Source organism: Polypterus senegalus, unplaced genomic scaffold, assembly GCF_016835505.1.
Source record: "Polypterus senegalus isolate Bchr_013 unplaced genomic scaffold, ASM1683550v1 scaffold_5616, whole genome shotgun sequence".
NCBI classification, from domain to species: Eukaryota; Metazoa; Chordata; class Cladistia; order Polypteriformes; family Polypteridae; genus Polypterus; species Polypterus senegalus.
The window spans coordinates 11,071-28,898 of record NW_024382917.1 but is presented as its reverse complement, the minus strand read 5'-3'; the positions used below and the strand labels follow the sequence as shown (position 1 = coordinate 28,898).

The following is a 17,828-nucleotide window of genomic DNA, read 5'->3' as shown; positions in this document are numbered from 1 at the left end:
TGCATGCAGCACTCTAAGTGTCCAAAGCACAGGACATATAGTGCCAATGCTACTGGTCCTCATCATCCTCCCTCACCTGGCAGGCAGTTATTGAGCAGCTCCAAATATTGTTCCACGGAGGTCAGCACTTTGTATCCAGCACAATTAATGATCCCCTTGGGGTGTAAACCTCTGTCCCAAGCCTGTGACACACAGGAAATAAGTGCATTCATTAGGTGCTGTAGGATCAGCACATACCGGGCTGTGTGACTCACGCAGGGGAATACAGCTGAGCACAGTAAAGTACAAATTTAGCAAATGCATCAGATTACTTACTTTACACCCTAATAAAAGTACCCACACAGAGACAGGTGGACAACAGAAGACATATAGACAAATAGCACACATGCTTGTCCATACAAAGAGATGGACATGTCCATACTTACAGTACAAATGACACAACACCATACCAGACACACAAAGTCCACTTTACTTAAACAACCCCACACACGTAAGACACCGGAATGTCCTTACAGACAGAGTTATGTGCATTACTGATGAAAAGATAAAAAAGTTAACAAACATGGGTGTAATTTTTTTTGGGAAGGAGGAGCAAAATGTTTTGTGAATGAACTAAAAAAAATTAAGGGATTTTTATTAACTGAAACTAACAGTATTAATTGGAAAAAAGTAAACTTGTATTTGCTTCATATAAACCAACAATAACAGAAATTAAGACCACATATGTAATCTAATTTCTTGATGGGGAGTGCAGAAGCTGCTATACGGCTTATTATTGAAGCTCCTTCTACAAATAAATATCGGAACAGGTTAACTTCTCAAGCAGTCCTGACAGATGTCATTCCCTCTTTGACATTTGATGTCCATTGCAACACTGGATGAACTTTAACTCAGATTTACTCCCTGATAAATTACTTAATAATTCTACTAAATCACTCCACTCTTAATGCATTTGCAAACTAATACAAGTTTTCGAACATCACTGGGTACATCCAACAAATGATTCACAGTTGCTGGAAACTAATGTTGATATGTCTACCTCTATAATTAAAATAAATTGTATGAAGAAGAACTTGGAACCCTTTTCTTTAGAATTCTGCTTTACACGCCCACATTGTCTTGGCCAAATGTAGGCATAAGTAAACTTCATCACAGACCACTGCACTACTAAGCTTTAGCAGCTGGCAAAGACAGGACGTTGAGATACTGTACACTGCTTCGATGACAACTTTCAGCTGATGACTCTGTTGTGGTAAGTGATTGAAATTGTACTGGAACTGTCCTAGTTTTATGATGTGACTGACACCCTCAGTGACTGGGAAAGAGATTCAGCAACTGCAATGTTCTCCGACTTAAATTCTTATAGCATGACCCCAGCCTAATAAATAGCAAAAGTCAGCAATTCCTCTAATATGTGCACAGAGCTGAAAATGTATATGAAAAAGCAGGAACTTTGAAAAAACAATATAATTAATAGTTTGACCACAGTAATTCCAGCCCAAATGCATTAGCAGGAACACTGAAAAGAAATATAGCTTAGTTTCTGGGGGTGCAAGTACATCCTTTGCTCCCTCTACAGACACTCATTTTAACAAAAATATGCACATGGACGCAGCTTCCAATGTATACACATGTGCATCATATCAGATAGCCAAGCTCACGAACATGTAGTAGATCAGGTAGCACACATAAACATTATAGGAATGTGACACAGACTGCAGTGCAGGCACACACAACATACAACATAAATCAAAGAACACCACACAAAAGTACACTTTGTTATATGTACCCAGGCATGCAGCACACAGTTCCCCACAAACATACATATGGGTACAAAGCTATAATATTTAACATTTTCATACTTTCACAAGTTTCAAAAAGAGCTGTGATATCCCTGTGTGGTTCTTAGCACTGACAGAATTTTGCTCCAAATACTTTGTAGTTAGTAAACCTCACCAGTTTTGTCTCATAGTAGTGAACGCTGTATGAGTCCGGAACAAATAAGTAGCGGTTCCTCCATTTCCGGTTCTCTTCCAGATACTGGAACAGGTTGCCGGAGAAAATACATTTGTCTGCCAGTGGCACCTGATTGTTGGGGGTAAAAACAAAGACAAAAGTGAGAACAAAGAAACACACTGCACCAAACTGCATACAGAAAACGGCCATATGATGTTCTTTCTCCTCACAGTATGATGCTGTTCCTCACAAGAACAAATCGTTTACATCCCACATATTGGCCACTGTACACAATGCTCTTAATTGACCATTAGTTGTTTAACGTAAAGGCCCCATCCTCCTAAAAACAACATCACCATCCAACCCGTATACCACAAGAGGCTGCAGCCTCCAAAGGACCCACCCAAGCACCTGTCCCCTTGCATACCCACGGTGTTGTACCTTACGCTGCAGCAGCTGAGACTGCGGGGCGCCGACTCCTTCAATGTCACAGCGGACCTTATTGAAAAGAGCCACACCATACTGCTGCTCGTAGTACTTGCAGAATTCTCCCACAATCTTGCCAGTCTTCTCTGCAGAGGAGGGAAATGGAAAACGTGATCAGTCTGGCAGAAGGAGAGACAGAAAGCATGCAAGAGGCAGATCAGAGTCATTTAGCCGAGTCTGACCGTCTGCTTCATTGGCAGTGACCTCCACAGGAATTCCGCTTTGAACTGGGAGCTGAGTCAAGCAGCGAGCCATTCTCACCTTGTGCCACTCTTCTTCCCACGGGGAAGGGTATCGCTATTTATAGCTACTGTGTTGAGGGCTCTGGGAACATAATGTGAAACAGCTGGACGTGGCCAGTACAAACAGTAGAAAAAGAGCAGACACATTTTATCAGACATCAAGAGAACTCCATGTCATAGTCCAACCCAATCCACCTTGACCCTCTGGCAACGACGGGGTGTCGGTATTAACTAACATGTTTACAGTTAGACATACAGGGCAGCAAAGGGGCCACTTTACCAAAGCTGTCTCTCCCCAGCTTCCAAGCATCTGCTTTGAACCGCAATGCAACATGGGAGACCCACACATATTCAGCCTTCACTCTTCCGCGGCACACTAAATTACAGAGTGTATCTAATGAATGTGCCTGCCAGGCCTCCCTGGAAACCATTCCTTCAAAGAGCTTTAAGCAGGGCTCTCTTCCATGCCACTGCTAGAGATTAGAAACCTCCTGGGACTGCTGGCAATCACGCAAGGCCCAAAGGTCTTTCCAGGAGAGACTCAAAAAAAGCTCTCTGACCCAAACAGAAAACTCTACTGTGAACTTTACAAGCACTTGGATTGGAAAAACTGGTGACCATATTCAAGGGAATGCACTCTCCCAACCATTTTCCCAAGACACAAACAATGCTATGAGTGCGACACAACCCCAGCCAGTTTTCCTTTGGTAGCTAACACATACCCAGCTTCCCACCAACTTTTATTTTAGAGAGTCCAATCATTCATCTCCTTTAAGTTTCACATAATCCCACTTTGCTTTTTGGGGTGTCACATCAGCCACACACATTCCCTCCCAAAAATTTGTCCTTTAAGGTGTCATAGAACCATCTCCACATTCTCATTATCCTTTGGGTTCCACCTGTCTCTATGGAGGTCAAACAACAACCTTCTCCTTTCTTTGCCACATAAACTCCTTTCCCATAGTGCATTTTCCTTTGAATGCCACACAATAACTTCATGTCTTTTATGATAACACCTAACACCAGCCAATCCTATTCTCCTTTTATTTCAGATTTTTACATCCTTCTCCTTTGGTTAACACACAGTCCTCTTCTTCTTCTCCACTAGTTCACTCCATTTCCAGGCACATTCTTTCACATTTAAAATGCGACCAAAAAAAAACAAAAAAAAAACAGCTAAATCACAAAGGCTGACAAAGTAGACCTACACTGCAAAGTACACACCAGGAATAGCAAGTGTAATCCAGAACCAGAAAGAACTGCACTTCATGTACAGATATACCATTGATACCATCTGAGCAGATAAGACATTCAGCTTGATTGCTCAAGTGTCAAATGGATAGGAGAAACCATGTCTAATACATCTTGCTGACATGGCACTACTGAAATGTAAACAAGTGTGTGCTTCAAGATGCAGGCCCTCCTGATGTGGCACTGCCAGCCTGGACCTTATTATTTGCTTAAAAACATGTCATTACCAGACAGCCAAAACGCTGAGGAAAATCCAAGGGTTTGCCAGCCAGGATGCACGAGTTGGAAAAAATGGCCGCCTTACACTAATAACTGCCATTACGGAAATTAAAACGTGTTTAAATCAGAACTGGCACTACCACCAAAAGTAAGAGAAAAAGCATGCTGGGCACATACAGTGTAAAACAGCTTGAGGCAGTTCTTCAAGGGTATTCTGATGATGTGCCACTGTCAGCCATCAATGAAGGCATCTTTAAGTACATGAGCTGTGCATGCTATAAAATGGTGACATTTTGTTTAAGTGCCGCTCCTCATTACATATTTTAGACTCGACCCCAGGGCATCACAGAAAGAGTTCACTTGCATTCCACCGATGATGAGGCAAATGCTGCCATCTCTTTTTCCTGAGCCCCAGGCAGGTTGCAGCAGGACTGCTCATGAAGCAAGGACAGGCCAGAGCAGGTCAGGCAGTGCCAGATGCCACCTCTGCAGGACTCTCACTGACACAAAAACCCTGTTATTTAAAACCGCAGTGTGCTTGCTGCCCAAGGGCAGCCTCACTCACACTCCGCACGTGTCCGGAGCTCTGACTGGATAGCTTGAGGCGGTCAGAGGAATGCATTACCATGGTAGTGCACTACTGGCCATCAGATGAACAAATGTTCAGCTGTTTAATTGCTGAACTGAAATGGCCATCTTTAAGAAAGAGGACACAAAATGTCTCAATGGTCATTTTGAACAGTTTAGCCTGTTCATCAGTTGTCAGTGAATGAGACTTAGAGTGGACTATACTGAAGAAACTTGTTTAAGCGGCACTAGAAAAAAAACCTCACCCAAAATCCCTCCCTCCATTAACTACATTTGCTCTGCTTATTTTAATGCAGTGTTGAGGAGTGATAGATGTCAGTCCAATGTAAGGTACTGGGTCAATTCAGAGTCAAAAATCAATAAAACTATTTTTTTTTGTTGTAGAAAGAAACCACAGTACACAGAGAATGTCCATGCATACAAGGGGAGAACATGCTAAATTCACAGTGGAAGTAACTGGACCCAGACCACTTGAATGTACAGAAAGCTGTGCTGACCTCTGCATCACCATGCTACTCTTCATCCTAAATGCAGTATAATTCTTAAGTACACCCCTAAGAAAGAAAGACTGCCTAAACCTGGTCAAATGGTACCAACAGTGCCAAACCATCCAGGTTTATGTTAACTTTCACCTGCTGCCAACCACACTATTGCTCTGTGGCATAATGGCATCCTTACTCATGTCTTTGAAACTCTTCCCTTGCCTGTAACATGGTGATTGGCTGAGGTCTAGGTTTTCACATGGTTTCCACAACAGTTTGAACATGGGAAGATACACTTGTACTCGTCTCTGCTTGTCACAGGAATGTGCCACCTTGCTGATGCAACATCAAACAGAACAGCTGCCAAATGCACTCCTGCTAGACTCTCTAAACAGTCTCAATTCATTCTGTGTAATCCACCCCTTAACAACTGACACCATAAAACGTTAAAAAGCAGCCTGGCACCAGAAGCAAGGAATGCTACGACTTTCCCCAGGAGACATACAAGGAAAAAAAAAAAAGTATTTTGAACAGCAAAAAGGACACTGCACTTCCAAAACTGGCTGCCCCTCTAGCCCCACTAGCACCCATTTACAGGAAAGGCAATGTAAATGGGCACAAGTAAGAGGGAAAGAAACTGGCACACAAAAAACAAACAGGACATGAGGAGCAGCAAGGGGACCAAAGCTGTTAAGATGGATTGCCCAGTGGTCAACATACTAAATGAAGAGTGGTGGACAGGGAAGGTCGGCCGCAGTAAGCCTGTTGCTGCTTTGTACAGTGCCAAGGCACGTCCCTGTGAGACCATGTTTATGATTCAGGGACTCAAAGCTCTCTTTCACACACCACTCCTCTAGTCACAAAGAAAGCTTTCTCAGGCTGGTGAGTCTGATACCTATGCCTAGAATGACCACGCTTGTAATAAACAGAAAAGCCTGCTTAATGATTGACTATAAGTCTAGAAGTGGACAGAGACCTTGACTCTGTAACTACATGACTTACATCAACACCTCTCCCTGAATAAATGGTAGTCTGGGGCCCCTACTCTCCAACTAATTGCACACTGGAACCCCACTCCTAGAGTCACGAGCGCACAGGGTCCATTACACACCGACTAACAAGAACACAGAAACCACTTCCTCACTGATCAGCACACTGTGGATCCCCCATTTCAAGTGACTGTTGAAAAGGGTACTACTTACCTGACCAACCCAAAGCTACCTGACTTCCAAACCACACAGATATTTCTCATCACAGGTTGATTGGCCACCACATCACAAACTTCTGTAGTCTTTGAATGACTAACTCAGCACCCAACTGTCTAGGATCCATGCTCAAAGACTGACAAAGTCAAACACTGACCTACAACTATGAGTGATCAGCACACAGTGGTACTTCTTTCCACATTAATGAACACACAATCACCACTTCACTCTGAAACAGTGCAGAGAGTGTGATTCATTGATTAAGCATCTTGCAATGACCATTCGACCACTTCAGTATGACTAAACCCTCTGCAGCACAATGAAGTTTTCACATACTTGCTGAATAACCACCTGCTCAGAGGCTACTCTATTTCCTAAAACACTGACTGGGTTTGTTCCACAGATCTAGCGGAGCCAACAAAAAACCCTGATGTGATTTGAACCACTGGAAAATGGATTTCTAGACCCTGGCTAACAAGCTCACACAGACATATTCTCACTGACTGACCAGCACAAAGAAACTCCTACTCTCCAAATACCCAACCCATTTCGATCACAACATTCTGTCACACAGGTTTGGGACTCAAAGAGAGATCCCAAAAGGATTGTCTGACCACCCAGTTAAAAATTTATTAAAATAATAGTTTTGCATACTTAGCTGGACATTTAGTTGCCTTCCTAACTCAGAATGGCAACCTATTAACTCCACTGCTCACCTCCGTATGTGACAAACACAAGCTGGCCATTACTCTCTGAATAACCAGCTTGAAGACCATCCACTTTCCTGTCTTGCCCAGTCATAGTGACTACAACCTTCTGACAGACTTTCAAAAAACACAAATTACATTCTCTTCTGTTACTCACTGACCAACCCATAATACCATGCTGCTCCTAGCCTCTGACCGACTGATTTACATTCTGGCTGACCAGCTAAATCCCTGAATGACAGAGCACAATGATCTCCTAATCTTTACCTAAGTGGCCACATCATTAGCAGTGACTAATTATTTCTTACTCATCGACCATCTAATAGAACTTCTGCTGAGCAAGTTCAGCAGGACAAGCAACAGGAAGTATGACATCCATCACTACATGGAAATTAATAAATGAACATATATGTCTTAATCACAAGCAATTTCAATGTTTTCATGGCTACTTCTTTGAACTTCTTTTGGCATCAAGGGTGCCAGCTGTATCTAGCATGAGACAGGGTGGCAACCACAGGATGGCATTTTTCTTCATGTTGACAGGACTCCTGATCACATAAGGGAGTGGACAGTATAGATGTGGGGTGGGTCAGGTATATTGTAATAAACAGGATGCAACAGGATGGGTTTCCTACTGCAGATCTTGGCTTGTCTTGACATCCTGTTTAGAGATGGCCACCAACAAGACACTACCCTGACAGCAGTATTTATTACCAGAAATAGAAACATCACACTGGGCAATCCTAGCAGAAAAGTGGCTAAAAAGCTGATTACACTACTGACTGTTGATGGGCGAATTTCAGCATCATAGGAGTTCACTTCTTCTGGTGTTATTGTCCATCTCTAAACCGCCTCACATGGACATCATCTAGATTATCCATCCTTCTCTAATACTCACTGAACCTTATCCTATACACAAGGTCCCACACCGATTAGTTACCTTAGATCTTTGTACTTGTCTGCTCCACTTGCGCCCTAAACCCATGTCTACATACTTGGTTTAACTGGACCCACTAAAACCTTATGTCAGAAGTGCTCCAAACCTCTTTAACACATCCATTCTCTTGTCAGCAAAAGAGAGGAGCCATTTCTTAGACTCACACATTATAGGTTTGTATGGTTATTATTGTCCTCCATATAGAATGCAGTGTAATTCTTACTTGCATGTGTTAATCAACATGTAACATTTTGCCACTCTCTGATATCATTGATAGGGGAGTATTAGTACTTTACCTTGAAAGTTTAGGGTTTCTTAGTGTGGCTGCTTCCCCTTTATCAATATCAGACTATCCACCTCTTCATAATTCTCTTCTGGTTTTGAAATAGGAAGCATCCACCACCATCCACTTGCATTCATGTTCTCATCAAAATCTAAATTTTCTCACTCTTGTCAGTGGAATTTGGTTTTCCTTTGGTCGAGCATTTTTAGGTTTCAGCTACCAAAATACTAGGAGGTCCACAAAAACATGTTTTCTGTCCTCTTAACAATTACAGAAAGACCTTGAAGAGTTTAAAGCTTTTTGAATGACAATGAAGGTAGGAGAAAATACTTCTGGTGAGGAACATAACCTATATGCTAATGGTACCATGCTGAGTGGTGGTCAATTGGTTATGAAAGGTCACAGCTCAGAAAAATCTAGCAATTTTCTGATTTTGAAGGTGTCTGACTTAAACACTCTAGTCACATAGTCTATTTTTAATCACTCCTGATATTAACCCATTAATGCCTCATGTTCCATTATTGGAATGACAGTCAGGTAATTTAATAGGTTATGTATAATGTAAGAAGTGGATTTGCCTAGTGTTCCAATTTTGGAACGCCACATAACTTAACAATGGAATGTAATTATTTTTTTGTCTCTTCAAATTCTTGTTCCTTATATTTTTCTATGCAACATATGGGAATTTCATGCACAAACTCCTTAGGCATAAATGGGTTAAATAAATGTGGAGTTCATGTTTGAATCACACATCCATAATGGTTATGTCTGCTTACCCACTTACGTTCTGAGTTGTAAACCCAAAAGGCTGGGATCATCCAAAATGGATCTTCTCAAAAATTATTGAATAAAGCTGTGGATGCCATGCTCATTTAAATCCTAATTATTCACCTGTGTGCCCAATCTCATGTTCAAGTACACAACTTTTGCCCAAACACATGCATGTCCAAATCCATACACTAAACATGCTCCTGTATGTCAGCCCATTTTCCTACAGAATAGGTGATGGCCATCAGTGTGTGTAACCTTTCTCAGTCCGACATGCATGTTTGTTCAGGCCATTCCTGACATTCCTGAGATTGTCAGCCATCCGGAGGCTCACAGGATGCCGGGGCCCAGCCGAGGGCTTGCCTTCCCCATATCTAAAGAAGCTGATGAATAAACCTGGTGCAATGTGAACCACTGGAAAAAAGATTTCCAGACCTGAAATGACCCCTGAGTCATAACAAGATCATAGGGGTTATTGAAATCAAAACATTGTCGTCAGAAATACTACATCATAAGAAAGCCACATAGCAACCACTAGCCATATTAATGTAAGAACTGAGCCACATGAACATGACTCGTCTGTCCTTCTGTGGTCAGATGTCACTCTGACCAGTGAGCCCAGGGTGTTGTCCTTGTCACCACCTCTGCTTTGTTTAGTTGCTTGATGAGCTATCTTAGTGATGCATTCCAACAATTCTTCCAAACATAGACAAACTGCTCAGGAGGGGAGGGTGCTTCTTTTCCAACGCCCTTCTGGTGGGTGTTTCTTTCAAGGTTGATGTCCCTTCTTTCACCTCAATAAGCTCAACAAAAATTTTGAAGAATTTTGCACTGCAAGGGACATTCACCTAAGCTAAACTGGTATGATATAAGAGCCGGAGGGCCCAGTAAAAAACATCAAAAATGGGGACATGCAAATGAAAGAAGAACCTGAGAAACAGACCAGCTCAACAATTGCTCGAAATAACCCAAACTAAATTCAGTAAATCCCATGAAACTGAAGGTGTGAATGGAGTATAACTGCCACGGTAAAGTCAGACACAGGTGACCAACAAATCTAGCCCAAAGGGAAAAAAATTTAAGTGAAAGACAAGGGGTATCGGGCACCCAGACCACAACACATATCTGCAACAATCTGACCAGGGCATTCCAATTCAAGAAATGAGTTTACAATGTTATGTCAAGCATATCTTTATCTATCAAATCAACTTGGCATTGGGGATAATCGGAAATTGCATTGTCCATCCATTTTCAAAACTGGTCATCTCTCTGTGTCAGTAGACAAACAGAAATCCATCCCACAGTTCCAAAGTTTACATGGATTTCCTCTGTCTCACAAAGAAAAGAAAAAAAACACGACAATGGGGTCACATTGGACATATAGACAGTGAGAGGGCTCCTCAATTATGCTCAAGTCAAGTCAAGTTGGGAAGCATGCACTGGTACAGTGCATTGCCGCACCCACTACACGACAAAAAAACTCGGGATCCCGATGTGCAACACCCAGGTAGACACACGGTTCAGTCCCAATCTCCGGAAATGACCCTCTATCTGCCGCAGCCAGGTGTTACGTGGGCGACCCCTTGGCCTGGTCCAGTAACTCCTATGAGCTGGATCACCCTCGGGGAAACACGCCACATGACCGTAGTGCCATAACTGACGCTCCCTCACAATGCAAGTAACGTGCCTCATTCGGGACTCCATGGGCAACGGCTCATTCGACACAAAGTCAAACCAACGGTACCCAAGGATTTTCCAGAGAGACACAGTACCAAAGTAGTCCAGTCTTCGTCTCAGGTCACTGGATAGCGGCCATGTCTCGCAACCATATAGCAAGACAGGAAGCTTCAATTATACTGAAATGTGAAATCCAAAAAAAAAAAGACCTATATGTGTGTGTATATATACATCGTCTTATATAATACGCTACCGTGGCTGTCCGTTTGTCTGTCTAGGATTTTAAATTACCTGTAGCTTGCACACCATCTGACCTACTGACCTGAAATTTGGTACACATATACTACGTGACGCCTACTATCCACTTTCGAGGCGATGATTCACCTCCAAGGTTATTTGTCTTTTATTTTATTGTAGAATCAACTCTCGGCAGCGGCCAGCAGGGCGGCCATGCAGCACATGCGTACAGCCGCTGTTTTCATCCATACCACCTTCGCCATCACTTCCCCTACCTCTTCATATGTTAAATCTTTCTTTAGGCAGATTGAAGACTTTAGTGCCAGCTTAAGTGAAAAATTAATGAAAACATACTAAGCAATTGCAACACAAACACTGACTTAATCAGTTTTAATGCGAAAAGATGCAGACGGAAGAAGCGGGCTGTTAGGGTGTTGAAAAGAAGAGCTGCTCAGAAAGCAGCAAGCGCATCAACCTCTGAGCAAATGAATGCTAAACGTACAGAGAAAGAGGATGAAAACGAGGAATGCACAAGTCAAGTGTATTCACTGCACATTATTGTGTAGTGTGCCGTTACTGGTTCTATATATATTTGGAAATTCAAGACACATATTAATTACAGCCAGAATATCACCATTTAAAAATGCCACGCTAGACACACTGAAATATGCTGACAGAGCCACATTACAACTAAAAACAGGGCAACACTGTACAGTCTGGACACTGCAACCAGGAGATGCCATCCTGGAGACTGGCCATATTAATTTAAGTACATATGATTGTAGGACATATCCACGTAGAACACACAAAAGTCTGACATCAGAAATGTCACATTACAGCCATAACTACATGTCAACATAGGTATGCAGAACATAGAAATCCTAATAAAGTAATACCAGTCACTTGGCATTCCCAAATGCAGAAAACTCTGGCCATATTTATATAGAAACACAGGTATATGAAGCAGGTGTGTCACTGACATCAGAACAATGTCACTCTGGACACCAGAGAGGCTGACCTCAGAACTCTGGACATATCAGATTTGTCAATGGAATCACATAGGATATCAGGTGACATCAGCACCTTAAACTCATAGCACAGTAAGATTGTCATGTGGGACAATTATAGCATATTTAAATAAGAAATGAGGCACATTGGACACTGTCAGGAAAAGTGACAAGCCAGACTTGGGCTACATTAGCATTGCATCAGAGTCACATAATACACATCGTATAAAACAACTGGCATCATTCAGTACTGGACTTATTAGAGAATAGTAATAGGAAAATAGGTGTGTTTCAGTGACTGGGCACAGCCACATGGAACTGCCACTTGAGTCTGCTCAGCTCAGCTTTTAAACAAAGCACCATAGGGACGGCCAGAATAAAGTTGCAATGGCCATTCCATCAAGATCAACACAGCAGACACATGTGGCCACTAACACTACTAAAGAGGCAAATGAAACACCAGCAAAATTACAGCCATATAGCACACTTGATGATCATCTTCTACTCCAGAGAAAAATAACACAAGGCTCTAGCATTAATGACTGAACAAAGTCAAGCTGGATTACTGACAGTTGCCTTAATAACCAACAGCAAATGTGACATATGACACACTCCGGCCACACTGCACATATGCACAATACTGACTTTAAATAAAATTAAAAATTAAAAAACAAACAAAAAAACACTTGGATCACTTGGTCAACCTCATTATTTGATGCTGATGCCTCAACATCACAGAATAATGAAGAGTTCCACCAGTTTTTTCTGTGACTGGGGCAATATGGGCCACCCAAGTCACATTTGTATCAGTTCTGGCTAACCTCAAATTCCATACAAAACTGCTGGGGGCAATGGAATCAGTTCTAAACAAAACAAGAAACAACATATGGGAGCCACAGAGGTTCCTGTGGTCACAACAACGTTAAGACAACGCCCTGTAGTCCACTCTGGTTAACTCGGGGTGCGGGGGTTTCAGCCAGCATATGACCAGGTTCAGGTCAAAATCTGCATATGGAGATACCTGTTGTATAGCACGCCTGCGGGTGATCAGGCGCTTAAGAGAAATTGTAAACACTCGTTAATCAGTCCTAATGGCGGGTGTGTGTGGCCACCAGCTCCTAGATCTGCTAATACATCATCATCACCTCACACACCCAACCACACCCTGCTGGACGCCTGAGTAACATTATGGCACATGGAATAGAGAAGTATATGATCGGCGCTAGGATCTTCACTGGGCCGTTACCCGCGTCCCGTCAAAGCGAGACCCCTTGGTTGGCACGCCACGCGGCACTCTTCCGCCAACTTTTTGAAACTTTTCTTCACGCGACTGAGCCAAGTTGTGAGCCAAATATGCACCCACCATCTCCCACTGAGTCACTCCCGCAGGAAATGGGCAGCAGGAGGAGGAGGATGGGTGTGCCAGCTTTCCCGAGGGCCAGACGCCGAGAGGCGGAAACCTAGTGGCTTAGCAGAACATGCCTTGGTCCTTACACGTAGTGAGAGAAATGCGAGTGGCATGATCACTCCCCATCGGTTTCTGTATGCACCTGAGCGCGATGTGAAGTTCACACAAATACGACAGAATATACGACTGTCCCTTAACCCCGTCTGCCTAGACAACGTCTCACTCACCTGCGATGTACTGCCGTCTCTGATCGTCTAGGTGCGTAGAGATAACATCCCCCATACTGCCGAAAAGAATCCAGTCGCTTGCGTGTAAGAATCACTCTTCCTGCTACAGCCCGGCTATGAGAAACTCACGGCAAAGTCCCGAAAAAAAAAACAATGACCTCCAAACTGGCGTCAGGCGCACAAAGTTGCACAGAAACTTCCCGACCGACAGCACCAACGCTCTTGCCCTCCCTCTCTCTCTCTCTCTAGCTCGTTCAGTCAGCTCGTTCGGATCAGGACACACCCTCCCTGTCTCGCGCTAGATCGCTGAGCTCCTGACTGGTTTTTCGCGTCAAGTCTGTGCTTACTCGCTCGCGCTCTCTTTTTCGTTGAAGGTGTGGTTTAAACGCATTGGAAAAAGGGAAAAGCTCAGCCCCAAAAAGAAAAAAAATCTAGTGAGATCAGCAGCAAGACTAACGTATTGTCTACGTGTCCACATGGGCCCAAAAGCGCGTGGGGCGCCTAACCGGCCATCACTTAAGCAGGACAAGACTTCCCTTTCACAAACCTAAAATACCATCTTGCGGGCTTGGGGGTTCTATGGTGGGGGTTCATCACTGAGCTAGTACGGGGGGGGGCAAACTACTGGTGGAGAAGTTATAGAAGATGGGAGTCGCCGTTTAGGAAGTGAGCTCACCCCCTAAATTATGAAGCAAAACAAGATATGTGTGAGGGGAGGTCGATATTTTGAAAAGGTTTGATTTAATAGCAAATTAATGTCATTGGTAACGCTGCACTCTAGTATGTTAGACTCTGCCAGTCGATGACTTCAGGTACACAGCCTTTCTGTTTGGCACATTCTTGCCTAACCTGCGTCTCCCCAAAGGGGTATCACACCTTGTACAAAGTCGAAGATCTAGGCTTTTCCCAATATATTTTAGACATTAACTAAAATGTTGTAACCTTTACATTCATTAACTTTTCGCTTTATCTATGCAAACAAGTGCGGAGATTAAACTCTTTTTAATGACTTGTAATCAGAAGCACTCGAATTGAGTCACGTCGTAACACTGGAGCATTTGTGCCGAAGAGCTCTAATGCTCAGTTTTCTCTCTTTGGCTCCTCCCCCTCTTTAATCTTCGCTCCTAATTCACCGTACATTTAGAGTGCAAACGACATATTCTAAAAGACGGACACTCTCCTTTGCTTTCAACAAACTCACGTTTCCGTATAAGCATTTATATAAACGCGATATTTTAGACATGATCATACCCTGAGTTTATCGTTAGAAGGAACATCTTTCAGATAACTAGAAATGAAATGCGAGGAATTGATTAAGTACTGAACTGTATAAGTACTTTACAAATGTGTCACGAATTGTTCGCTTTTTCAGAGGTTTCCCGCTCGGCATTAACGCCTCATCCTCAAACTTGCGCCTCCAGAAGCATTTTGCGTAGGGTCCTGTTGCGTTCACTTGGGGAAATTTTTTCTAACGGTGGATCATCACTTTGTCATAGCAGCTTTTCTCTTCGTAGTTTGTTGGTCAGGTCTACGTGCCCGCTTTTCCATGACAGCCCTCAGTGAATCGGCGGCGCAGCTGCGAAGTGTGCAGTCTTACCAGGACAAGCCAAGACTCGCTCAAATGACAATGTAGTATTAACTAGCAGGCACATTAAGAGTAAACAGCCACACTCCTTTACCTCCGCACACTTGCGCGCGCTCACGCACACACAGAAATTCAGACACAGATCGGAACAGAAACGGGCACGCGCATATTCAATAGACGGAATAGACACACACCCAGAAAATTAGACACTTAAGTACTCTCAGATAGCGACGCAAACACAAGAATATATAGAGCATAGTCTCTGGGACAGGTAGGTGCACGTTCAGGGAAAAAAAAACAAAGGCAGAAAAGACGACGCTCGACTGAGTGCGCTTAACCTCTCTTTTGTTCTGTCGGGGTGTGCCAAAACTCCAAATTGTATTGCAGTGGGCTAGGCACTATCTTCTCCACGACTCTGTAATAGATAAGAGGGTTTTAAAAAAGAATGGAAGGATGAATATATTGCAGTTGCCCTCATGTTGTAGATGAACATGCTATATGTATGTGAGTAACATTTATGTTTAATTCAATGAATTAAAGAGCCGTGTTTGCAAAAGATCTTGAAAAAGGCATACAGTCTTAAAAATAAATGTGCCAGAGTGGTTCTTCAGAGTGATGCCATAGGGCATGGTTCCCTAAAGACCCATCTACATGAAGGTTCCAGAGAGGACCTTTATTTATTCAGATCTTTACTACGCTGCATACAGTAAGTAACTATGAACAGATTTGGGGTCCTGATTTTAAAAGGACTCTTGCTGCATACATACAAATTATCACAGGCTAAGTCCGTGTTTTCTTAATCTGTTAGTGACCTGCTAGGTAGTACACACCATACGTTAAACATTTTTTTTCTGCTCGTTAGGAAGATTGTCAAAGCACAGATCTCCAACTTCATATAAACTCCGCAAAAAAAGAAACGTCCCTTTTTCAGGACTGTGTATTTCAACAATAATGTTTTAAAAATCCAAATAACTTTACAGATCTTCATTGTAAAGGGTTTAAACAATGTTTTCCATGCATGTTCAATTAACCATAATCAATTAATTAACATGCACCTGTGGAATGGTCGTTAAGACCTTAACAGCTTACAGAAAGTAGGCATTTAAGGTCACAGTTAAAAACGCAGGACACTAAAGAGACTTGTCTACCGACTGTGAAAAACACCCAAAGAAAGATGCCCAGGGTCCCTGCTCATCTGCGTGAACGTGCATTAGGCATGCTGCAGGGAGGCATGAGGACTGCTGATGTGACTAGGGCAATAAATTGCCATGTCCGCACTGTGAGACGCCTAAGACAGCGCTACAGGGAGACAGGAAGGACAGCTGATCATCCTCGCAGTGGAAGAGCACGTGTAACAACACCTGCACAGGATCGGTACATCCGAATATCACACCTGCGTGACAGGTACAGGATGGCCACAACAACTGCCCGAGTCACACCAGGAACACACAATCCCTCCATCAGTGCTCAGACTGTCCGCAATAGGCTGAGAGAGGCTGGACTGAGGGCTTGTAGGCCTGTTGTAAGGCAGGTCCTTACCAGACATCACCAGCAACAACGCCGCCTATGGGCACAAACCCACCTTCGCTGGACCAGACAGGAGTGGCAAAAAGTGCTCTTCACTGATGAGTCACGGTTTTGTCTCACCAGGGGTGATGGATGGATTTGTGTTTATCGTTGAAGGAATGAGCGTTACACCGAGGCCTGTACCCTGGAGCGGGATCGATTTGGATCGATGGCTAGGGCCATTCCCCCCAGAAATGTCCAGAAACTTGCAGGTGCCTTGGTGGAAGAGTGGGGTAACATCTCTGGTCCAGTCCATGAGGAGGAGATGCACTGCAGTACTTCAAGCAGCTGGTGGCCACACCAGATACTGACTGGTACTTTTGATTTTGAGCCTCCCTTCATTCAGGGACACATTGTGAAACATTTTTAGTTTATGTCTTATGGTGTTGACTCTTTTAGTGTTCATACAAATATTTACACATTAAGTTTACTGAAAGTAAAAACAGTTGAAAGTCACAGGACGTTTCTTTTTTTGCTGAGTATACAAAGAAAAGAACCCTTCCCAGAGTGAAACGGTTCTTTGTCAAGCACTAGTTCTACAAGAAACCACACAGTTCAGTAAAGAACCATAAAGTGCCATTAATGAACCATAATTTGTGAGAGTGTATAATCAGTGATCATCTGTCCATCCATCGTCAGTCCCTGTAGTTCCAAGAGTACAGGCATTGGTCAGGGCTGTAGGGTGAGTGCTCAGGGGTAATGACACCAGCCAACCTACACACGAATCACTGGACTCAAAGTTTGCATTCTTCATAGATATTTTAAATGCTGCATTTAGTCATCTGCATTCACTAGGCAGATCAAAAGGGCACCTTCATCCAAGCCAACCTACAACATTTGAGATACATTAGGTTACATTTCTTTTAGTTTTCCATTTGGAGCACAAACAAGTGAAGTTACTTGCTTATGGGCTCCCAGTGTCAGTAGCAGGATTTAACTCTATAACCTTAGGGGGTGAAAGTCAAAATCTGAACCACTATACCACACTGTCTGTCTT

General features: G+C 43.1%; 1 protein-coding gene across 1 annotated transcript in view; it reads right to left on the bottom strand.

Annotated features, from left to right (window-relative positions):
- Nucleotides 1-14,029, bottom strand: part of niban2b (niban apoptosis regulator 2b) — a 31,075-nt gene extending 17,046 nt beyond the window's left edge. Inside the window, exons 1-4 of the mRNA XM_039742992.1 lie at nucleotides 13,681-14,029; nucleotides 2,398-2,528; nucleotides 1,957-2,085; nucleotides 77-182 (exon numbers count right to left, since the gene is read on the bottom strand). Coding sequence (XP_039598926.1) covers nucleotides 77-182; nucleotides 1,957-2,085; nucleotides 2,398-2,528; nucleotides 13,681-13,735 — 421 coding nt within the window. The 5' untranslated portion in view covers nucleotides 13,736-14,029. The remainder of the gene's footprint in view (nucleotides 1-76; nucleotides 183-1,956; nucleotides 2,086-2,397; nucleotides 2,529-13,680) is intronic.
- Between the last annotated feature and the right edge of the window lie 3,799 nt (nucleotides 14,030-17,828).